The 26,212-nt window shown below is 39.1% G+C and overlaps 1 protein-coding gene across 1 annotated transcript in view; it reads right to left on the bottom strand.

Annotated features, from left to right (window-relative positions):
- LOC121945336 (CUB and sushi domain-containing protein 3-like) overlaps positions 1–26,212 on the bottom strand; it is a 232,487-nt gene that overhangs the window by 88,602 nt on the left and 117,673 nt on the right. Inside the window, exons 33-38 of the mRNA XM_042489465.1 lie at positions 10,705–10,818; positions 9,998–10,093; positions 9,437–9,640; positions 3,566–3,690; positions 3,276–3,372; positions 1,503–1,607 (exon numbers count right to left, since the gene is read on the bottom strand). Coding sequence (XP_042345399.1) covers positions 1,503–1,607; positions 3,276–3,372; positions 3,566–3,690; positions 9,437–9,640; positions 9,998–10,093; positions 10,705–10,818 — 741 coding nt within the window. The remainder of the gene's footprint in view (positions 1–1,502; positions 1,608–3,275; positions 3,373–3,565; positions 3,691–9,436; positions 9,641–9,997; positions 10,094–10,704; positions 10,819–26,212) is intronic.

The following is a 26,212-nucleotide window of genomic DNA, read 5'->3' as shown; positions in this document are numbered from 1 at the left end:
TTAATAAGTAGTTTCATGGAGAAGCAACATGACTCGATCACACGTACATAAATGTTTGCTAATAGGCAGACAGAAGAACCATATGGCAGGGAGTCTCACAAACGGAAAACGAGAAAGGAGTCTGACTGGGGCTGAGGTTTACGCAAAGCGTCAGGGAATGCACTTTACAAGGGCAGCAGTGGCAAAGTGTAAGACAGACATAGAGGAAGGAGCTGACTGTGAGACATGGTTCTGAAGTGATTCTCAGCAGTAGGTAGCGGCGGTGGGGGAGGGGGTTAGTGCAGAGAGGAAAGAGCCCACAGAGAGACACAGCAACGGAGTGCTTCCAGGAAAGAGGAGGGTGTTATGGAAGCGAAGCGCCGACTGTGAGAGACATGACTGTGAAGTCGTTCTCAGCAGTGGTATGATGCTCGTGGACTGACACGACTGACAGCGAGGACAGACTCAGTGACAGCTATGTTTTTTCATGCTTCTTTTGTTTTGCAACACATTTGTGGGAACTGACTGTTAGTTTGCATGGGAACTGATTTTACTCAAAACCGTGTTATTCTTTAGTCATGTGTGAGACCTCAAAATTGGTTATGTTAGCAGGGCTCTCATCACGCACTTTCTTTCCTGCCTTTGTGCCAATTTATCCTCCCATTTTATCTTGACATTATGTCTTCTCCACTCTTTCCCTGCGGTTGCACTTTTTCATTGCCCTCAGTGTACTTCCTTGAAAATGAGTGACAATTGGGTCTCCCATAGCCAGACATTTTAGCAAGAAAATTGCCTTGATGTGCAGGTGAGCAGTAAGCAACAAGATAGAAGGAAGACAGATTTGAGGAGTAGACCGAAAAAGGACCAACTTAAAATTCATCTAACCTCAGAGAGACAAATAATGAAAAGGAAAATTACCCTGACATTCAAAGAGACAAAGGAAAGTGTCTGAGATGTAAATAACAGAGGGGAAATTGGTCACAAAGGACTGTATTATTAAATATCTGCAGAGGAGTTCCATGCATCACCTGCACATCAGCACCCCTATTTTCATTTACACATTTTTTGAATGGGAGGACTTAGTAAATCAGTCGCTCCACCGGGGCCAGCTACACTCCTTAAATTTTAGTGCACGGTAAATGTTCAGTATGCTCCTTTGCAAATATGCCCCTAAGTGAATAGCCCACTGAGAGATGAGTAAATTTAGTCCCGAAATGAAAAAAGATATGGGTCCAGTAGCTTGTAGCAATGGAGGGACTTAATAAAGACCACTGGGGAATACAATGCCAGAGAAGCAGATACAAAGGCTGAAAATTTGAAGATACAGAGGATAAAGAAACTTTGCCCACTCACTAACCTTACTCTTTTTCTTTCTATGTCCAACTGTGCCACCCAGCCCAGCTGTCTCTCTCATTCCTTATACCACTGTGCAGCAGCTGGGAGCTGGTGGCAGATGGACACATGGAAACAAACTGACAGCAGACAAAGTGACAGGCAGGCAGACAAGCCGTCTCTCCTCATACCTGTGTACTCCAAGTGAAAGCCAGCGGCGGACACACTGATGTCAGACTGGAAGGTCAAGTACAGGTTGTTGGACGTGCTGTTCAGCAGTTGGGGAATTGTTGTACCTGTGTTATTTGATATACAGAAGACAGTTAAGACCATGTCTAGTCCATATTCCGGATTTAACACCAAAAAAAATCAACATGGACATATATTGCACTTCAGTTATCTGCAGTACACATATTAATATATATTCAGGAATAATTCTGCTGTAATTGTGTTAAATACTTCTCTGGATTTATTTTAGCCAGAGCCAATCTGTAATATGGGTGTGGACTCTGTGGCTTTCAGCAGCAGCCATTTCACCTCCGTAACCTCGCTAGATTGGAGTTGCTGAGTGTGTCAGCAGGTACAAATGAAATGATGGTGAAAAGTCCCACCACAGCACAATAAATATCAGTCAATTATTCAAATCAAGAAATAAAATAACAGAGTAGAGTCTATTTAGAGAAAAAAATATAAACGGTAGGTAGGATGTAAATTGTGCCATTCTTAGTCAGAAAACATACTACATTTTGGATAATGTACTGACTTTGCTCTGACCTCTCCCAGATCAAAACACTTATCAGAACCCACCGTTTTAACTGCTTTTAATGTGTAACTAATGTCATATAATTTTATTGTTGTGTGTATTTTATTATTTGTCTTTATGTATTCTACTTTATGATCTTTTGAAAAGTTCCCCATAAATAAAATGTATTATTATTATTATTATTTGCAACATACTATGTAAGGGCCTTTTGGGTCAACCAGAAAAAAAAGCATTACAATAGTCCATGATATGCAGTGAAATATATATTATAAGTACACTCTCCAAATTTGTGAGGATACAGTAACATGATATAGACCCCAACTACATTCTAATTACTAATGTCTCTACTTTAATATTTTTCATCAGCAATGTTGTTTAACTACAAAGATCAAACATGTTGTGTCTTTTTCACATCTTATGGTGTTCAACACTTTTCATGGACCTTCAGTCACACCAACAAAATGAAACCAAGAACATAATCTGTAATCAAACTCTGATTTTGCACTGCAGAATATTCAGTATGTGTGGCACCACTGAGGTCTGGAATCACATTCGCTATTCCAGGCGTACGTCTTCGGCAATTTGCAGGGAGACTTTTACATATATTCATAATCACCTTCATCAATTTAGCCCTAGATAAAATTGATTGCTAGCCATTTAAAATGGCTTAGCCTTTTCAAACCGCATGCTGTCCTGCACAGTGAGAGCTGTGCTGTGAAGCCATTACAATATGTAAAGAGTTTTGTTCCAAAATGAGATATCCACCACTTGAGGAATTTGACACCTAGTCTCATAAACCTGATAGCTGATATAGAAGCAGAAGTCATTATGCCACACCAGTCCCTCTGATACCAGGATCCAGCATCTAAAATGATGTGATGGCCTGTTTCTAGTAGGTTACCATGTGGCAAGAGCACCATTTTCATTAGTCTGAGCCCTAAGGCAACACTACATTTGTAAAAGACTGAAAAGGGAGTTTCATTATGAAGACCTCTAATGCAGAGACAGGAATATTTTGTGAAGGAGGATGAACATTTTTTCCTTTTTTGACTTCTTTAACAGGTTTTTAGACAGCATTCTCAAAGGACAAGCCAAATGTCATCAGCTCCATCACAACATCTGTCTGCTGCTGGCACCCTGTGACATCTGATTAAAATTCAAGAGGGAGCTGACAACTGAAATCCAGTTGTATCTGTTTTACCTGAGTAGCTACCGAGCCTTGGAGCATTGCCATCAACCCCGTCAAAAAAATCCAGCGAGTCCCAGTTATGCTCTGTGGCGAAGGTCACAACTTGAATCTGTAAGAGAGCAATACCTTAATAAAAATGCTGAGGAAGGATGAAAAATGCGAAAAATACAAAACATAGAAAAAAAAATTAAGAAGCTGGGTGTTAAATAATTCAACCATGTATAAAAATGAATCCACCCAAAACATGTTGAAATCTCTCATTAAACATTATTCTATTAAGATCTGCATCTGTGCCCTCTCACTTGGATGCCGGCTCCCTCGGGGACAGAGATTTTCCAGGCACAGTTCAGATAGTTGGCGTACGGCTCTGGGTAACCAGGAGAGAGGATAGTGCCTCTGCGGTCAGTTAACACTCCGCCGCAGGGAACTAGACAAAGGAGAACAGAATGAGTAACAGAGAGAAAAAAAAAGACAGAGAGAGTCAGTCACGACAACGTTAAGGTCTACACACGCACACCTGCCGAGCCAGGAGTGGGCAGGGGTCAGAGTCACGCATTTAAAAGCATAATTTTACCTGCTAATACATGGACTTTAAATGAGCATTACAGTATAAACTGACTTTAAATGATGTACTTCTATGGACTCCAAGGAAAGTGGGATATGATTTAAAAGAGCTTTATTTTACATCCTTGTCCACCTGATATTATAGTCCTTTAATACGTCAGTGGAGTTTTGCATGGCAGCACACTCGCCTCTTGCTATAAGCAGACATAAACTGTTCGACCCTGATGTTATTTCATCTCTCACAGGCCACACAAATCTCATCTTTCAATTGTGAAAGCTATTCCTCTCAAAGCGCACCTTGTTTCTAACCAGTGCCACAAGTAACATATTTATCAAGCCTCTCTGCTCTCAGATGAATGTTGAATTGGAGTCACTGGCCAGGTTGAGCTGACATTTTCCGCCACTGTGATATATATGAGCATGGGTAGAAATCAAAATGAAAAAAAAAGGTCCATTATAGTTATAATTTCTTTATTGCTTTTCAGACGGTGCCAATTGGCCTCATATCCGGCCAGCTACCTTCTACACAGTGTTTGGCTCCACTTTTTGTCCATTAAGGATTGTGGTAACCCAGCCCTGCACACTAGAATCCTCTGGATTATTACACACAAACCAAAAAAAACACAAATGCATTTCCTCTCTATTGAAATGTAGTTTGCTTGCTAATACCAAAACAAGCAACCAATTAGCCTGATGAAATTTTGCTTTTTTCACTGTTGCTTTGTTTTTCTGAGACATGTTGTTCTTCTGTCAACAGCTGAAATAATGTGTTTGCCTCAAACTATCCCATGTATTCTTATATTAATGTCAGATACTGTATATTACAAAAAAAAAAGGATGTTTGGAAGTCTATATCCAAGCCTAGGGACTTAATTTTAACAACTTTTTTATTCATTTCCTTTCTACTACTGATGTGGAAACAAGTGTTTGTTGGATAGGAGAAACCCAGGTACCTAACATTTGTTTTTCACAGTTTTCAAGCTGGACTATGAGCGAAGCTGTCACTCAGGGTGAATGACGTTATTCAGGTGTGCATCAGATTAGCACAATATGTTCTCACAATGAAGAACCTTTTGTCAAGGACAAGGGTTTACCCTGTACAGTTCAAGGTGATCACTGTTTGTGATATCCAACAGCCACTGGAGGGTTAGAAAATATGCTACTTATCACAAAGAGAAAAAAAGCCGCTGTCAGAAAAAGGTGAAAAAACTCACTTCAGCTATCAGCTTGCTATGATTTCAAGCTCATCAATATTTTACAGGTGATATCTACCCTCCTACACATGCTTGGAGAGTCGTGCCAAAGTGACTACAGCACTCGTTTCCTTTCAAACCGAGTGACACATTCGACAGAAAATTGCTTCTATACTGTACCTCACAGCAATCTCACTTTCATATAATCGCCGCCAGTGATGTCGTCTTCAGCTAACACGTGTCACATGAAGAGCATTCAGCATTGATTACCTCTTGTCAAGACTGAAGGAGAACAGGTTGTGTAATTGTTTTGAATTCTGCTGTTCAAATGAAACATGAAGGTCAATGCCTATAAAATCTGGAGTCCTGTAGTCAGAAGGTGATAACCTACAGACACTGGTTTAAGGCTCCTTGAAGGTATGAAGTGCCTGTACACTAAATGACATAGTGAGTGATGCAGAGTCCAGACTATCATTACCAGTAACCTTGTTTTCTATTTAATCATCTCCTGCTGGCCGGCTGTCCAAAATCTCTATTATAGAAAATTAAATTAGATTTTTATTAGTTGCAACATTCAATACCTGAATAGAGGGTTGAAAAAATAAATAAAACCATTTCAGGAATAACCAAATATGGGCCTGATCGGTTTTGCTTTGGTTTATAGAACTTAGACTCTCTTTACGTTTCTGACAACAAGCAACAGAGCATTGCTGGAGAAAGATCCAGTATTTCAGTATAATTTAACAACTCCTTTGAGTCCCCTGAGCTGTCAGTTAATGTAATTGGTCGAGCAAGATTAGAAATCATGACACTCGTAAAAGCATGAATGCTCCACACCCATCTCAATCTGTGGCAGGCTCATATGTCAGAGTTACTGCAGGTAGACAAGCGTGGGGACTTCACACATTATGAGACACCATTTAACACAATCTGATATGCAGGGAATTTGTGGCAACTTTTAATTAGTGTTTTGATCAAGATATCAAAAACCTATCTGCATATATTGTGTGAGCAAGATTACTTGCATTACTTACAGTATATATCGACAATATATTCCTTTATGACTTGTTTGTTTTTAGGATACATAAAGCTTTCAAATGTTATATTCATGTTACATTAAAGTCACATGTAAATGATGTTGTCAAATACTGTCTTTTGTCAATCATCTTCAACTTATTTTCATCCAACCAACAACAACCATATCCTCTATTGTCTCTGTTATCTCCCCTTTCTCCTCATTATATGCTACAGAGTTTAACTCCTCACCCTATATTCAAACTTAAAGCTTTCTTTGAATAAAAAGAACCGAAATAGACGCCCCTGCCATTTTTTAAGGTTGCTTTGCTTCGAGCAAGACAGTGAAAACATCTATGACAAACTAAGCTCTCCAAGAACTGTGCACGGCAGTTGGCAGTCAGCAATTGGAATCCAAGGTGGAGAAAATGTTGCTGCTCCGGCTCTAAGGGCAAAATTGTGATTTTTAGGGGGCTAAAAGCAATAACCAATATTATCAAGTTGGTCAAAGTCATTATGGATAGTATGCAAAATAGAACACTATCATAGTGTAATGACCAAAAATTATATATTACATGCAAATAGCTTTTTGTGCATGCTCTTTAAATTTTGGAGGGGTGGCATTTTTATTTTTTATTTTAAATTCAGTATGTTTTTCTAGAATTATTAATGCTTATTTTCTTGATAAAAAAATTAAAAGACAGGCTATACCAGTTAGTCAAACTGGCAGCGATTTCCACTTGCATTACAAAAACTTAAGTAAACTCACAAAAGTATCACGACCTCAAGGATAGCTCATCCTGCTCCAGAGAAGCACTCTGGCCTGGCCTTACCGCACACCCACAGACTGAGACACTTTAATTGGTCTTGGGAGGCTATTTCAAAACAAGAATCCAGTGTTTAAAAACAAGCTCAGTGCGACACTGTTTACTTGTTGACACCTTTGAAAAAGTGTTTAAACCAACAGTGAATTCCATCATGTGGGCATGCTGAGTATGAATCATGGCAATCTGTGAGCTTATGTAATATTGGGCAGTCGTGATTTTCTACAATCAGTCATGATTTAGTTCGTGTGTGAGATTCAGCTGCCTTACTCTCAGCTGTGCATGGAACAAATGGTGCTCATTTAGCAATATTTAACCTTAATTTAATTCTAGCTTGTAAAAGACCCTTGTTCATTTACATAAACTACTGGTGACATAAGAAGATGTTTAAAGGAACTCTATTTACAGATTGTGTATTTTGAGAGATCATCTGCTTTATTTTAATTCATTATGGCTCACTGTAAAGGACTTTGAGCCAAACTCCACCAGGAAAGAAACAAAAACATCTATTTATTCATGTCAACTATTCGCCATAAAATTTAACAGAGGCCACCCAAACATTATGCATCCATTCAGGCGAGGCTAATTAAATCACAGTAGAACGTTGTGCTAGCACAACTCAGCAGCAAAGCCTTAATTCATCAGCTTTTGTATCTGTGAAATTGAAAGCAAGCCAAGTGTTGCCTGACGAGCCAGGTCAATCACAGCTGGACAAGGAGTGCATCTTCAAAAACACAGGTACCTCACAGGAGAACGGTGTCAAATGCCGTCATATCCCATAAAGAGGGCTTGAGTAATTGAGCATAGTGTTTTTGTTGAAGCTTTCATGAAACTATATCCATTATTCTGGACGAGTACACTGCCGCTGGGGGAGATGCGGCAGCCAGATTCAATCTCCAGATAAAAATCACTGTGTTTAAAATGGAATTGCGCGTGCCACTGCTATTCCCTTACCACTTGGCAGTAAACTTGGATGAACCCTGGCTTGAAATCTTCCGTACTCACCGGCTGGGACTATTTGCTGGCTGGCACAAGGCCTGACTTCAATAGATTTCCCACTACTTCATCTGCAGTTCTTTATCTTCCCAAGGTAGACATGTGGGTGGCTTTGCTAGACTGAGTGCATGTCCCTCTGCATGTGCTTGGGTTAACAGCATGTGCAGACAAAGCATGTGAATCTGTTCATGTGTATGAATGTGGGATGTGTTCATGTCTATGCATATTTATGCAGGTACATTTATCTGTGCATGACTCAGTGTATGCTAGCCAAAGAGCCATGTAGAGAGAGATGCTAGTCCCTTCAGTAGATGGTCCACATGTAGCAAAGACCTATAAATGCTGCTGTACTTAAAGGGCTACTGGATCAGTTCCTTGTATTTTTTGTTCATGTCAAAAAAAACATTCAAATTTCTGAATACCATCTACCTGTCATTTTCACTTAACATCATTTTTTATGTGGATATCACCTGGCAATTTTTAAGAACCATTTTCATCATCCAGCAGAATATCTTAGATAAATGTTGCACACTCTATGCCAGATAGCATACGATGACTAGCACTCAGGAAGTTTATTCATTCATTAACTTTGTTAGTTTTTTTTAGTAGTGTCAAAGTTTGTCTGAAACCAGCTCTGCAAATTAAAAAGATGGATAACGCATTCTATAAAGACCTTATGTACAACATGTTATTTACTTTGCTTAAAATGGACGATGCACAGAATGAATTAAAGACATTTTACGCCAAAACCTACACTACATCCATTATTGTGACAGAAATAGTAGGTCACCACCAACAACCCCATCCACATTATCATTTGATACACCGGTATTATAAAACTGCTGACTATAGCCACTTTAACCTTGTCAAATATATAAAGTATCAAGTATTATGCTTAGCTTCACAAAGCTAAGCTTTATTGCAGGGTACTGTATTGCACACTTAAATCTCTTGTCATTGGATTCTATGGTGTACCTAATAAACTAGTAACTCAGTGTATAAATATATAAAATAAACCATTATGATGCCTACATAATGCATCAAGAGAGTAAACCTTTGTTTTGTATTTTAATGCCTTACGACATCTATATATCATTTTAATGTTTTGTCCACCTCTATCAACACACAGTTTACTTTGAGTTAGAAACATCATATATTCTGTTGTACTGATTTGCATTAGATAATAAACTGTTAATTCAGTGTATAAAGCACATTAGAAATGCAGGCTGTGTCGAAAAAGTTACCTCAAACTGGGTGTTGGTGTTGAACATATTTACTTTATGCTATTTATTTTCCCATTTGTCTGGTGAGGCACAGGAACTGAAATCCCTTGTCTGGGGAGAAAATTTATGTGACACTTTGTTGTTTTGTTTGTCCTTGCCTCTTTCTTCCTGTCTGAACTATCAAGACCAGAGATAGGTGGCTGCTTTGCAATGGGTGACAGACATTAGGATAAGTAATGACTAGGAAAAACAGACACCAGCCGTTTTTGTGCACCTGCTCCATCTTTTTGGATCTGCGTGTGTGTGTGTTTGTGTGCATGCAGGGGGTGAGGCAAGGGCAGGAGGATAAGGGCGCTTACCAACACATGTGGGCACAGTGCCGTTCCACTGGGCCAGGGCATTGGGCACGGCCTCACACCTGATGGCGTTGGAGCCGTGCAGCGTGTAGCCTGGATTGCACTCAAACAGTACCGCCATACCGATGCCAAAGTCGTTCCCTATCCGCTTCCCAAACCGAGGCTCAGGGACCGAGCTACACTGAGTGGCGCTTGTCCGGGGGACAGCTAGGGATAAGAGGGGAGGAAGCGAGCATGAGAGGGAGAAAGACAAAGACAAAGAGTGGTGGGTGGGTGTGGTAGAGAGAAACACAACAGGGAGAAGGAGAGATGGCAAGACAAAGAAGGCAGAGAGGAATGGTGAAGCCCTTGTGAATCTCCTCGCACGTCATTAGTCACTCTTGTCTGCTGTGCCAGGATAGGCTGTCTGACTCCACATCATCCTGCTCTGCTCATTCATGCCCAGACACAGCTAACTGGCTAAAGTTTTTTTTTTTTTTTTTTTAAAGCAAACAAACACACTAAATGCACCAAATGAGTTTCCGCATCAAAATTCAGGTAACATGTCAGAAAAAGCTGCCTTACCTTGGTAAACAAAGTGAAATCCTTTGGCTGTTTCCGTTCCATTTGTGGTAAACTTGAGCGTTATCTTGTTTCCTGAACTCAAAGGGAGGGTCTCGCCTAAATTGCAAAATCAAGGAGACATTATCAAATCTTTTAGATGCTGTTAACACATGTCCATAGATGACATACAAACAAAGCAGTTGACAAAATTGAACATTATCTCTGCATGACCTTATTAATCTGGGCAAAGAAGTAAAACTATTGATTTGGTTCTGAATAGCATGTTGATGTGATTTGATTTGACAGTGTATCTTCAATGTTTTTGCTGGAAATGGCAGATCTGACTAATTTGTCATTTGTATTTTTTTACATGGTGCTGCTTTAGTGTGACAGCAATTTACAACAGCTCTTTTTTTTATTCTAATTGGGATCTCAGGAGTTTATTCGATTGTAGTCATAACATATTATGTAAAATCAGTGTTTCATTATATCATCATAACAAAAATGTACAAAGAGAGGAAAAATCTTTATCTGTGGCAGCAAGGATTTGAGATTTTTAATTTGTCGGGGAAAAATATATTTTTTTAAATAAATTAAATTGATAGATAGATGTGCTTTCTTGCCTGCACTGCCAAATTCTGTGCCTGACAGAATTACTCATAACTTTGAGCGAGAAGCGTAAAAACCATGAGACGATACACTCATGGGTTCTAGTGTTATGTTTTTACCTGAGTGTGATCCATATATGGAGGAAAGAAGGGCTGAATCTGTAGAGGACCCATCATAGATCTCGACCACGTCACTGGTCAGAGTCTGGAAAATCACAAACTGGCCAAACAGCACTGCAGAGGAAGAAGCAGAAACAGAGGAAAAATACAAGTACATCAAATCATGATGGTGGCAAACAAATGTCAACATTCAGCCCATTCACTGGGGCTTTTAATGTGGGAGGCAATTATCAGGTAAGCTGGTGAAAGCTGAAATTATTATCTTTTCAATCTTTTAAGAGTCTGGCTGCTGCTGTGACAAAGCTGACACCTTGAACCAGTAACACAGAAGTTAATGTTGTTTTGACTGGAATACTTCCTTTTACTTGAAGGGTCATGTATCCAATCTAATTTGCATGTGTCTCTCCCTAGATGGGCACCCTTGACAAATTCCTACCAAACCAATTAGTCACAATTCTCAAGCTTTTAATAAAATATGATCGGCAGAACTTGTGCACTATCTATTGAAATCTTTTTGAGATAATTTTGTTGCAAATGCAAAATTCAGCACATTGGCACCCTTTACAGTGTTGCAGTAGTTTTATTGTTTTAAAGCACATTTACCAAAAGCATAATATATGTTTGGTTTATTTATACTTGACAAAATATAATAGCAACCATAACAACCATAACAAAAATAGAAAGTCAGTCATGTATTATGACTTGCATGTGCTGCCGTGACTGCTGCTGCTGTTTGTGTGCGAGTCAGTCAGAGAATCTGAGATACAGAGACAGTCAGATGAGGTGCGCTTCATTTATTTTTCCATCTTTGTCGAAAATTGTTGTCCCCCCATATGTCAGTATCTCCGATTAATGTCATTGTGTCTTATGCTTTGGGAATGAGGAAACAGAACAATTCTACAAATGTTTGAGAAGAACCAGAAAAAAAACAACATGAACGTCGCAGATGTGCTCCATGATCTCATTCAGAATTTGTTTTTATTTCTCAGTGTCTGTCAAACCAGTACTTTGTAAAGTATGAATTAGAACTTTTTAAATTTTCTTTTTCCTGCAATATAACTAAGAATCATTAGCAATGTTAAATGAAATGCTGTTTGTACAGACTAGTTTAAACTGAACGAGCGTTTAGGCTGATTGGTTTTACTGTTATTATTGTTTTGAATTTGTAAAACCCAAAAGTAAAGATATTTCAACAATATGTTGTTTACACATATTACAATATGTTTGCCATTTTGCTGTATTAAGGTGGATATTAACCATTCACTTAATGCGTGCGCACACACACACACACACACACACATCTAGACGACGAGTCCTAAAATTCCAATTCATTTCACTCCAAAGTAAAGAAACAACACAAATGTGCAGTAAAATATTAACAGCTGCAATGAAATCTGTGACTTTTGGTGCAATGTGCTTTCAGGACAGTAGCTTTTTATAGGTCACCAAATCCTCAAGCAGGGCAGTATTTGCTCCCCGAATGTAAACCTTTATGTGACATTTTCTCAACAACCAATAATAATAAGGCTCTGAATTTTGTATCTCTCTTTGGTGTGCCATGACATTCAACATGTGGAGAATAACCTCCACATAAAACAGACTGTGACACTTCATGTTAAACTAGTATCAAATTGGACTTCCCTTTTTTCAATCAAAAATAACTAGTATTATTTTAAATTTATTGTAACACTTAATCATCAAAAGGAAAAAAATAGGTCTTTGGGGAAATAATAAGAAATGCCGCAGGAGAGGCGGGTCAGTGTTTGATTGACAGCAGCTGGTAGGCTGAGCCCCAGCAGGAGAACTTAAGGAAACATAAAGAAACTTGTAGCTTGTATGTCAGGGGCAGGCAGTGTGTTGTTAGTGGTAGTGAAGAGTACAGACCACACCAGCATCCGAGGTGACATTTTGCAGGATGCTGTTTAATGTGCTGCAGCTGAGCAGCTAATTAGCTATCTAGTCTGTAAACTGACATTAGCAGTTCACATTTTCTCTGTGAATGTTTGTCTGGTGGCTCACTCAACAAACTAAGGTACAGTAGAAGACAAACATCTGAACCTTATCTCAGTCAGTGTCACCATCTGCCTACGATGGAACTGTATTATGCAAATATGGTCTTAAATTAACTAATATGATTGTCCATACGGAAACAAGTTCTCCATTTTCATAAATGGAAAACCAACAGTGTCTATAACAAAAAACTAGAGGGCACCAACAAAAAAAATATAAAAAATACACGTCTCCCTCTTGGTTTCAAAATAGGGGATTTGCAGAGCAGATAAGCAAAAGCAACTTAATTCCAGTTGTACCTTTAACAATGAGACCTCTCTGCAGGTTACTGGAAAAGGCACTCGAGCTGGACAATGTCTTAGTAGAGACTGACCTTTAATTTAATTAAAAAGCCTGTACTTAATGACATGTCATTTGAGAACATTATTGTTTATCCCAAAAGTAATTATTAAATCCTCAGTAAAAAGCAGGGAAGGAAACTGGTGAGAACTTATGATAATGAACAGAGAATTATCTCAATAATGTCCTGCATGAATATTTCCAATTAATCATTCTTGATTATATCAATGTGTACACACCTTTGAAAATGATCAGATCTTTCTCCACCCAAATGAAAAGACGTGGTCGGTTGGATCGCTAATTCTGTGATGCCATTTGTGTTGGTGTCTTTGCACTTGTGCATGCTAGTGCGCATGTATGTGTGTCCATTACCAACGGTAACATGGATACAGTCTCAATCTCGCCCTTGTTGCACAGGCATCTGGTGAAAGCTACATATCTTCACACACTTCTCTTCTATTTCTCTCCCTTCCCTCACTGAACCTGATGAAGATAAGCGAATACCACATTACGGCAATAAGTTTATTTTTTGTGCATACCATGGAGCTGAGCTTATTAGCAACATCGCCATGTTTTTCTCAAATGCCAGCTTATATCTGTTGACAATCAGGCAACAACACCACAGTGTTGGTGGTTAACTGAGGTGATGCACATGACAGGCTCTTGCTGCAGTTTAGGCAAACCCCGTCACGTTCACTAAGGTAAGTGGCATGTAACACTGTGCCACTCCTGTCATATGGAAAAGCATTCACACCGTGCCTGCATAATGGGCTCAGGGCACGAGTTGCTTGTGTTCAACTATTAGCCAGGTATTACTACCACAATGAAGTCTGATTTATAAGGAGGAGCAGGTTATGAAAGTAAATTAAACACTACTGATATTTAACCTTTCAAGGAAAATGAATTCCCAACTGTCTCCCTCAGTTTCAGTGATCCAGTGAGTGGGCTAGTTTGAAAAGAGTTCATTTAAAAGAATAATAGTTTGTAATTAACACCACCATGGCTCTAGTACAGAATAGAGAATATTTGCATGAAATACCATCCTGTTTTTGAAAAGTGGGTGTAACCTGAGAAATAGAATTCCTCTATAGCAAGATCTCTGCTAATACCAAAGTATGTGTAGCCTGATCGAGCATTAATCTTGAAGAGCAATTGTATGGACAGAACAAATACAAAGTCTGTTCATTACAAAAAAAAATGAATTAAAAAAATAAGAGTAAACCTCTACTAAAACTGAGATAAACTATGCAGGATTGTCAGTTACTGCCTGTAAACATGTTTATTGGCAAACTGAAAGTGAAAACCACCCCCAGATTGACTCTTGCTTGGTGTTTTGCCTGGCAATATTTGCATTTTTTCAGCACTGTGCCTCCTGGATGGCTGCTGCTTGACCTGACCTGCGTGCTGTGGGGGCACACGTCCATAAACGTCCCAAACACAGAAAATAAGAAAAAGACAGAGGGCAGAATCTCTGCAGAAAATACACGGCACACACTTCTAGTGGGTTGCAAGTGATGATTGAAAGGGATTACTTCTGTGTGAATTCATACATTGTAAAGACATCTTTTTTTTGTAGGAAAATCCTACATAGTAAACCTTTCAACCAGGAGATTTTTCACACCTATGTATTGTATTTTAGCGCCCTCAGCTAAATTCTAACCAATTAACTGACATTGTAGAAGTTGTAGTCAACACATCAGAGTTAAATTTATCATTAAATCAAAGTAACAACTTGAGCTAAAGTAGCTGCTGTAAACGGTACACAGACAGGCAACTTCACTATAATTGGGTCACGTTGTGAGGAACAGACATCAAATGGCTGAAACTGCTAAATGAAAAAAAAGGCTGTTTTCGCCCAGTAATAGCACTAGCCAATGTGTTTGCTACATCCACATGCCTCAAGGCAAGATACACACAAGACCCACCTGAAAAGGTGTAAAAAACACCGGATACAGAGGCAATTGCTAAAGGTAAAAAATGGCAGCATATGTTTGTCCTTCTGGCTATGAATTATGGAGCAGCTTCCTGTCGTCTTCACTTTGTAGCTGTTCGGATCTCCTCTGGCATGTAGCCCCTCAGTACAGCACAGTAAAACTGTTATACCTGCCACATAACTAAGATGGACACTGCAGGATAGAGAATGAGAGGTAGAGTAAGAAACAAAACTGAGAGACTAAACGCCCCCTAACAGCCACTGGAGGCAATGCTGCGATTGTGGTTTTGAACTGACCGCAAAGTGAGCGACCAAATAACAGTGCTGAATACATGGAGCGAGAAAGGAGGAGAAAATGTGAGGGTAAGTGTAACAGTTTCTATGTTTTTATAATAAGGATGCCTTACTTCTCACTCTGTGACATGGATAAGATCGAACACACATAGACAGAGACCAATGGCAGCCAGAAAACTCAGACAAAGCAAAAACCAAACTGCAAATGCACACATGTATACACACAGAAAGGTGTACTCACACAGAGCAGCACAGGAGGACCTGTTTCTTTATCTGTTGAGTAGCGAGAACGCCTATGGCTGAACCTGCATCTGAATAAGAGATGATTTTCCCCTTAGGGACAGCTCACTGCTGTGGTATTAGCATACCAACACCGTGCTATGTTGAGTAGGCCGCTCTGCCCTGCCTCGTGAACACACACACACACACACACACAAACATGAGCACGTGCATACACACTCTCACAAGTACAGTGTCGCTCATTTCTTCCTCTAATCCAAAGCCAGCCATGCATGACTCCAATCTGCTCCTTTGCTGTAATCACGTCCAGATATTAAGTCAATAAATCATTGTAAACTTGTTACCTAATTTATGCAGGACTATGATGAATCTTTTGTCCTCTGGGCCTAGTCATGGGAGTGTAACTTAATGCACTTGAACAATGGACAACATTTTCATGCCTGCATCTTCACCTTGAATTATACCAAAGCAGTTAAGTCGCTTTAATCGCATACCTCTTTGGGTATTAGACCACGAGTTTAGTGCATTCCTAAATGTAATACCACTCTGCCTGCTGGGCTTTAATAATGGAAAAAAATGCAAAGTTACAGGTTGATCCTTCTCTCATGTAATGGGAATCTAATTCTCCTTCTGTTTGAAAGCAGTAATTTTGAAAAAAGTGACAAGAGACCATTATGGTTTCTTCTGTCCTTGGTAGTGTCTGACTGATATTAATGGTTTTCTGGGGCTGTTTTAATTAATCTTATGATTAAAGCAATCAAGTCTGGGTGCTGGCTGAGAGTCACTTACAGAAAAACAAAGGGGTTGTAAGAAGCACGCCATCACATAGAGTAAACACTTTTAAATTCTCTTTATAAGATACACCTAGCTAGAGTTGCGTAAGATATTTCTGCGTCAAAACAGACTTAATGCTTGGAGACATGGATTCAACAGAGTGATGGTTCCCACTTTTGGTTCATTCTGACTCAATTCACTCAGCTCCTGCAGATTTTTGCCTGTGCATTCACACTGTGAAAACTCCTTTGCCACCATATCTCAAAGGTTCCCTATTAGGCTGAGATCTGGAGAAAATGCAGGGAAGTGAAGAAAATTAAGATCACTGTCATGTTCCTGGAACTATTTTAGGATGATGGATGTTTTGTGACAAGGCTTGTTTTCAAGTTTCCATTTGTAAAAGTGTAGACTGTGGCAATGAGTGGATGCACCTGGACAGTAACAATGTCTAAGTGCGTTGTGGTGTCTGAACGGTGGTCATAAGGTATTATTATAGAAAGTAATGTGTGCCAGGGAAACATCTCCACGTAATTACACAACAGCTAGCAAAATGATTTCACCATTTAGAGAATTTGGTCCAATTCAGTTTATTTACCTCAGGTTTTTAACCCCGTCTTGTAATGCTGTAAAATAAAAAATAACAGGTGTACATTTAGTGTGTGTTTAATAAAGTGTTTAACCATGGTGGATACATTCTTACCAATTACATATGACATGTCAATTTGTGCTAAATATTCAATACACACACCAATTAGACTTGGCTTACACTTTTCTGTGCTCAATAGTTTTGTGGTCCTATATGCCAAATTCATCTAACACATTGCTTAGTGTCACAGCAAAGCAGGATCACTGGAATTCATGTGTGCAAACCTGTAATTAGATACAGCGCATCTTTCTTGTGCAAAATTATAAATAATCATTGGGTAAAAATGTTGTTATATACAATTCCTTCTCTCCAAAGGTATAACATCAGCCCACCTTGAAATGTGGATTTTTTCAATTTGACCAATATTGGCAATATTTGAATGCTAAGACATATCAGGCAATGTCTTAAAGACTCCCTCCAGTTAAAATTAAGCTTTTAATCTTGTTAACATGTCCATATGGTGTTTTTATGCGCTAAAAGACATACTATGAGCTACATAAGCAGTCAACGCATTGACTGAGCATTTCACCTTGGAACTGCAGTGCATCAGTCTAATGAACAGTGAATGCTAACTTCTAGGGTTTGTTATATCATTAACCTAAGGAACCAATCTCATAAGACTAGAGCAAAGCGTGGAGAGGAGGAGACGCATCCCACAAGCTAAGTTTCACTTTCACTTCGACTTGTAAGAGCCAGTGATAGCAAACAAGGTTTCTCTTACTCTAGCAATACATTATCAGCTGTTTGATAACCAATTAGGGCGATGGCTTATATTATTCCTTACTGTTTACATGCAGAGGTTTGTTTAATGAAACAAGTCGAAGGTGAGCAGGTACGCATGTTCAAGCTGCAGACGAGCAGCTCAGGGGTGGGACTAATGTGCATATTTATACTACATAAAACAAAAATGTACATCTAAGCCAATTTAAGGCATAAAGGGATTAAATGTGTAATTTTGATAAAATGAGATGAGTTTTTAGGGGTTTAGTCAACATCCAGAAAGAAACTTTAAAGGCTGGGGAAATCAAAGAGGGGAATAAAATGTAAGGGCTCCTCTACAAAGAGATAACAAGAGCAGAAGAGGCTGGAAAATAGACAACATATCTGACTGGCTTAATGCTACTGCCCCTGCACTATAAACATTGGCTGCACTTTTCAGTTTTCATCTGGCTTTTTTATCATCTCGGCTTTTGGGATGGAGTCCTTTCCCTGTCAGAAACAAGGGCATGTGCTGCAGATAGGATCATTACAATACAGCAGGGAAGAGAAATGTCATAATCTTAGAAAGGCTCTTTCAGTACGTGTCTCTCACCCCTCTGCTATTTGATCTTCTCTTCACAAAATGAATGAGCATAGCCCACTGGATCACTTGTGCTGTGTGTAGTTGATGGATTATCAGAAATCTCATGTATGCCAGCCAGGAAAAAAAATCCACAATGCAAGGTTAGGGTGTATTTTCTTGCTTATATGTACAGTGGTTGCAAAAGGAAATTCAATTTGGTTATACTTTTTTTAAGAGGAGTTACCGAGCAGAGAGGTTTCAGTTGAAAAATGTTGATGTCACGTTCAAATGCTCACCAGTAGCTATGATCTGTGTCCCTCTAAGCAGCAACAGAGATGCTTTGAGTGGCATGTGCAATTGTTAGAGGTCCTTTTTGAAATGCACAAGTCTGTAATGCCTGTGGTAGTAATCTTTTTTTTTCTCTGTTGCTATTTAACCTGAACAAACCAATCTGGTCCTGGATTGCCTCTGGGGTATGTTTATCTGTAGCATTACTTGTAGTCACACGTCTGGGAGCTCAAAGAATATCACTGTTGCTTCAAAACAAGACAGATTTATATTTTTTTTTTCGGAATGACTTTAGACTAGGTGGCGAAATTAGTTTAAAAAGAACACTGCATAAAAACAAGTGGATGAGAAAGGGTTTTAAAAAAATCTCACGGCAATAAATGAACATTCTGATTTTATTAGAAAAGAAGAATGTGCAGCAAAAGTAATGGAGAGAGAAACTCTATTCTGCAGTCTATGTCTTTAAAAACAGATCTGGAAAATATACTGTATATCTGCCTCAGATGTAAATATTAATAATTAACTACCTACCCAACTGGCTAACCACTCACCCATGCTAGATGACTGCCAGCTTGTAATACATGACTCATCAGCAAAAACTGGTATTAAATAACACTTTTCTCCAAGTCCACATGGGAAATTAGACCTCAATATGTGAGTTTAATCCCACTCACATTAAGCAAAAATAGAAAAGGACCCTTGGTCAGATTCCATATACAGTGCATCACTGCAATCCATCTGAAACTACAGACTCATGCTACAGACCGTCTGGTTTTTCAGAGCATCTGTTTCCTTATGATATTGTGTATGATTCACAACAACAAACAAACAAACAGGGTTAGGCATTCTTCCTCTGGTTTAGATTGAGATGACCACTTTGTGTCATAACTGAGTCCTGCACATTTTGTTCCAAAACTATTTGGTTTATGATTTTTCTGTGTTTCACTTGTTCAAATGAGACAGATCAACATCCTGGACTGTTACCAGCTGAGGCTATAGCTAACAAACTAAAAAAAACAATACTTACACAACAACAGAACAGTTTATCTGAAAACATTGTCATGTGACGTGATTCAAGGAAAATATGTTATGTCCTGCTGGAGGCAAAACTTGGGATTGAATAATCAAGGTTACATTAAGTGGTTACACACATTATTGGTCATATGGCTAGAATTCAACAAAACCTTGCCAGCATATCAATTATCTGGTGATAAACCAGTTTTGGTGTAGTATATATCTAAAATGGAGAATAAAAGTGAGATAAGAGGCTGTGGTTCTCAGGTATCATGTAGAAGCTAATCAGTGAACCCTGACTGCCTCTGCAGGGCCCCTCTTTCCCTCTGCTCTCACCTCTGTCTGAATAAAGAAAGTCTTTTAAGGGATTTTGTCTAACAGACAAAAGGAGGTACACCCTCCAACTTCAATTATCCAAAGTAAAAAAAAAAGGGAAAAAAACTGCTTATGGCACCCTTTGGTGCTTTTATGCATTTGCCAACTTAGCCACCTCGGCCAAGATGTGATGGAGATCCCTGAATCTTCTGTATATCCATTTTATTCAGCATTTTACCCAAATGATTTCCCTAATGTCTCTGTCTTATTTTCAAAAATTCAGCCACACCTCACCTGCCCACAGCCTTGTTGAGTATCCAGTCCATGACACTTGCTTCGCATCACCGGATTACTCTTGTTATCATATTATGTTAAAAATGAAGTGAAAAAAGTGACAGTCTGGGATATCTGAAGTGGGGCTCTACAAGATACTTATACAGTATATAGTCAGTGTGTTAGAGATGGAAGACAGGACTCGCACCCCAAAACTCAGCATTGACCACTGAGAGTCTATTCGTAAAAGCTGACCAGTGGCATAATACAATGCATGGCATAGCTGGGCTTCTGTGTAGGAATATGGAAGTTATACGGTTGAGAAAATGTAGGGCCAAAGAGAGGGCTTTGAGACAGTAAGGTAAGGTGGTGCAAACACTTAAAATACAGCGTCCACAGATTGATTGATGTGGCTAAAATAAGTTTTAATGTGAACCCCCCTCCACAACAATGTAATGCTGGGCTTTGAGGTCTGAGTGCCATCTGTTTATACTATGTAGTACACTGATGACAGATATGTATCTCATCCTAAATTGTCACTTTAAGAAAAAAAAGAAGAAATTGTAAATGTTATCAGGTCTATCTTTTCTTTTGTTGTTGTTTTTTTACAGCTGTTTTAAGTCAAAATGTCTGCTGTGAAAAGGGGGTTGAGCTCTGCCTATCACATAAAAACAGAGGATTTTAAAAACTTCCTTTTCACATTTTTAAATGGCAAATTCAAATTTCACTGAGAACAGGTGGCTTGAGATTTAGTCTTTGTGATAACTGACCACAAATGGTGTGTTACAGCAGACATTTTTACACTAACATCCTGGTTTTCTATTTGCTTAACTTTTATAACAATGTTCTTTGCAAACACTACAATGTGTTTTCAAACATTAAATAGGTGGAAAAGGGAAGTTCCCACCGTTAGCCACTCAGGTAAACTATCCCAATGCTGTAAAGAGCAATTGCTCAAGACACGCACTAATGTAACAGCAACGTAATGCAAGCCCATTTTTGCCTACAGCCACTGCATTAGCTACATGAGCCTTTAGGCAAAATATGCACAAAGCCCACATAAGGTGTTAAAGACATTCACAGCACAGTCAGCAGCAAAAGGTAAGGAAAATGGCAGCATATGTTTGTCCTTCTGGCAATGAATTATGGAAGAGCTACCTGTCGTCTTTGCTTTGTGGCAGCACAGGCCTTCTGAGATTCTGGGCTGTGACAGCATACACACGCCTCATTTACAGAAACCAGAGGGACTGTATGACAGCACAGACACATATATTTTTAATGACCCATTATCACAGAGAAATTGCATCAGCCCTTTTGGCAGAGAGTATGTGGCTACACCTTGGCACAAGCTGCATCCAGTCCATTAGGCTTCTATCTTGGGTAAAAACTCCCCTCTGTGGTTTGAAAGCTATAAGTACTGGTCACCTCGAGAACATAGAGAGAGGGGGAAAAGTACAAGGATATACAACTGGCTTCTTTTACTTCCACTTTTAGCTTCTCTTTTACTTTTTTATTTGCTCTAGTCTTTATCACCGCCTTTAACTTGTTGACTTTTAAAACGGCGTACAGTACTCTTCAGGGGCGTAACTGACAAACTGGCACAAGCCATTGCACTCACACAATGGGCTCCCAGAATCTCATCAACTTGAAAACCGCAGGTTGTCAAATCCAGTCAATGCAGTCAATTCAAGTGAGCTCTTGACACACTTAAATTTGAGGCTCGCTCTAATTACACATCTGCAGACATATGTACCTATGGAGCTCTTTGGCAAAATCACATTCTACATGCAGGTTGACCAGAGCAGAGTTCACAGTTCACGTTGAGGGTAATGTATATACTGTAAGCTGATGTAGACAGACAAGGCAATGGTTTTTGTGTGGGATGTAGCACGTCGTGTACTAAGGTGGCCCCAGGCATAATCTTACTCTCCAGTGAACATCACTGATGAGTCAACAATCAGCCCCCGGGGTCAACGATTTTATGATCGCTCTCAGCAGCACTCTTCTTTCTCTCTCCCCGTCTCGCTCATTATAACTCTCTCACTCATTATCACTATCCATCTAACTTGTTCTCTCTGAGCTTTTCACATTCAACCAAGATCTATGGGCCTCTTTCTCATAGTTAGACTCACTCCCTTTACCTCTTGCAGTCTCCTCAGTCTCTCTCTCACACTCATTCTCTGTCCATCTTGTTACAGCCCAGATTTATTACTGCAATCTGTCAGTGCTCCTGTCTCGCCTCCTGACACATTCTGCGGCAACCAATATGCATATGTTGTTGTAAGTATTATATGGACACAAACACTTGGTGCTATAAAAAGCCTTGGGAGATACTCAGTGGTGACCGAGTGTTGTGTGTCTGAAATCAAACTCACCAATGACACATTATGAGCATCTTTCCAGTGAGACAACAGCCTGGGATGAAACTTTTTCAAAGTTAACCACTATTAAAAACATGGTGTTAGAATGGTTATTCAATCTGCAACATAAGGTCTAGAACTATAAGTATACATTGCAGTACTATTGCAGACTGCTGCAGGAAGAGCATTAGGAGTTAGCCTAAATCTTCACCTTCAGTCATGTAAATGGCTTCTGACAATCGCCTCAATTTTAATGAGATTTTCTGATCCACAGTTGACTTTCAAAGGTTATCTACAAAGCTAATGATATTTGGAGTGAATGTAGTTACATCTCACTGGGGATATTTCAAGCACGATCCAGTTCAAAACAAAATAAAGCACATATTACCTTGCAAAAGGAAAAAATATACATATACAAGAAATACCATGGAGGGTCTTGCTAATTGGAAGAATTTGGCTTGACTCTGAAGCCATCAAACATTCACAAAGAAGGCTGCAACGAACAAACAAACCTCCAGGCAACATAATATCTAAACAAACTTATGCTGAAAAAAAAAATAAATCAATCTACCTTGAAGCACGGTTTGGCATTTTTGTCAAAGATGAAATGTGTCTGCATATACACACAATTGGGTTTAATCTTGTCAAAACTGTCAGTCTCCCTGTTTCTAAGCAATAAAATACCATGCAATGGTGGAAGTATAGGACAAAAAACTTGCATGCTAGCCACCGAATTTGGTGTAAACAAGAGTGACTTTGTGTGGAGCAGTGTATGTTTGTATGTTTACAAGCAGTGCCCAAGGCAAAGGTTGAGTGCTATGAATAATTCATCTATTTAAAAAAAAAACAGCAGAGTTATTGTTTGAAATATGACTACAACCATTCATTCTAACAGAATAATTAAACATTAAAGGGCAAGACAGATGTGCATGGTACTTTAATGACATCTGAATGGTGCAAAGTAAAATAAGATATGCACACAGCATAAATACGAGTGCTGAGGTACCAAGAAATGATGGCTCACAAATGAATGTAGGGCCGTTTTACTGACTATACTCACAGTGTGCTTTTCACACTGGTGTCGACCGCAGGCTCTTTATTTATCATCATTTTATGATCATCAACTGGAATACAACGCATAAATACCGGTGTGAACATGTATGCACAGCATGAGAGCAGAAAGCAGGTATCCAATTTGTGAATATAAGTCAGGTAGGACCAGCAAGTCCTACACAGAAATAGAAATTTATATAATTGAGGTGACGCTTCGGGTAGAATTGAACTAGATTACACTGTGGCGCATGATGATGTTGTGGATGGATATTTATTATATGAATACATTATGTTAGTATATGAGGTGCAAAATGTGGCATGGCAAAATGCAGTCCAAATGAAAACTCAGACACAGGGAGGTATGCACTTTTCCACAGGGTTTGTTCAATCAGTCTTACAGAAACCATGACAGCTTGGGTAGAATACAGTAAATCTATACAAATGGTGCTATAATACCACCGAACAAAATATCTGCCAACATCCAACGCATGTATAAACATACAAAACTTTCAGCTGTCACACTCCTTTGCACTGACAACCTGTCAGAGAATCTTTAAACACACAGAGTAAACCTGTGCTTTTAGGAAAACTCAAGATGACAAAACAAAAGAAGGAATAGCTGATTATGTCAACGGTGTCAGTCAAATATGTATGCAAAGATCTTGTAGTCAGAAAAGTCACAAGTAATTCAGGACTTCCAGGGCTCAACAGTGGCAGCTGCCCAGTTGCTCCAGGCAACAACATCTAAAAAACTTTCAACCACTGGATTGAATTTTGTTATCCCTGCTGGCAATCACTTTCTACTGATATACAAAAACAAACAAGTACAACTATTAAAGAATGCTGAATTCCTCCTGTTGGCGTAGAGGGAAAATGAGAATGCTGCTGTCACATTTATTTATTCCTGTAGACAGTGTACTGTCACTACTTCACCACTCAGCCAGGTGCATATGCAATAAGAGAGCCAAATGTGAGAGGAAAAAAAACATTAATCGCTGCCTGACTCTGTCACAAATGGCAGAGCTGAAATTAACAGATTTTTCCTTTTCACAATCTGTATTAATATCACCTGCGAGATAACTGTCAAGATCTGGAAACATGGCAATACTGTACATGGTAATATGAAAGCAAGTTATCCTTAAGAAACTTTCTTACCAGTTTTCATTATTAACTCATTTATGAGGAACACTTCTCAGCCCGCGGCCTGCCTGGTTTTCTGCATATCAGATCAAATATAGCTGTGATATGTCTGATTAAGTACAGATCTAATCACGCTTACGGGAGGTAATTTCCCTTATTGCAGTTTACCTCATTATACATGAGACCTTGTAAATATGCAATTAAAAAAAAACATCTGTCTATCAATGGTATTTTCTTTTTACAATATAAGCAATGCTAAGCCATTTGTTTTTAGTGACATCAATTTTATGATGATCAACAATTCAAATATAGCTTTCAATCTGGCAACACACAACCGAAGGCTGGTTGCCACCCTGGCAACCATAACTCAGACGTGATGTCAGGCACTTTACTGGCAATGACTTTATGAAAATATTCCAATAATAATCATTAAGAACACATGATTATTTGTTTAGAAGTGTACTGCTTCCAACTTAAAACTTGCTCAGTAATCTGATAAGGAGAACACAGTATGCTGGCAACCTAATTCAAAAATTCAGAAACATTTTACAGTAAATGCATTTATACCAAGGACTGTCCTTGTAGCTACACCTTGACAGCAAAAGACATACATCCGATTAATATTGCAGCCCCCCAAACCCAGGTGTAAAATCCTCAGGTCATGGGCCAGAGTCATATTGATATTGAGTGATATTTCCTACTGACCTTTCCGTGCCAGTTCAACCAGGCTGACATAATGTCTCAAAGGCTTATAGTACACTATCGGTCATATTAGGGACAGACTAGGACACACGTCTGATACTGCACCCTAGGCGCTTACAAATTTCAATCACCTGTATACTAGACACTGAAATGTGATTTCTGCTATCGCACTGCCTATAGGCTACACTCAGCTGCCAAGCTGCTGCACAGAAAACAGAATTTATCTCTGCACTGTTTTAACTGGAGGTTAAAACATTAAAATGCTGTACTCTACATACTATACCTTACTTGTCCTCATTTTTAATTGGATTTAACTTGCATGATAAAGCAAAATAAGTCAATTACAAAGTCATAACAAATGGTGTTAGGGAGATACTGCCACTGTAATATGCTGTACAATATAACAAGTCAAGGATAGTTTCCTCACAGCATATACACACTGTATGTAATTAGGCTCAGTTCTGTCAAATGTCATTACAGCAAAAAATATGTCGAGAGCTTGTTTATGACCATTAGCTATACAATGTTCTGCAGCGGCAATATCTGTTGTGACTTTAGCTTTTATATCAAAGATTCAAATATTACTAGTGAAATGAGGGGTGCATGCTTTGGATAATGTAGGATCTCTTGTTACATCATAGCTACAGTTGTTGTCACAACATTTTCAATTTGCTCTACCCAAGCTGTGAATCCCAGTTGCTTTGTTAGGCTACTACTCAGAATATATTTCCCTCAAGCCACATCACAACAGTCTTGTTCATAATCAGTGGGACTTCAATAGCCTCTGCACCTGCACTCCCTGGAATAAATTTGCAGGCTCAGGTGGGAATGTTGCTTGGCGACTT

Source organism: Plectropomus leopardus, chromosome 7 (genome assembly GCF_008729295.1).
Source record: "Plectropomus leopardus isolate mb chromosome 7, YSFRI_Pleo_2.0, whole genome shotgun sequence".
NCBI classification, from domain to species: Eukaryota; Metazoa; Chordata; class Actinopteri; order Perciformes; family Serranidae; genus Plectropomus; species Plectropomus leopardus.
Note: the sequence above shows the minus strand (reverse complement) of the source record. Positions and strands in the feature narration are given on the sequence as shown.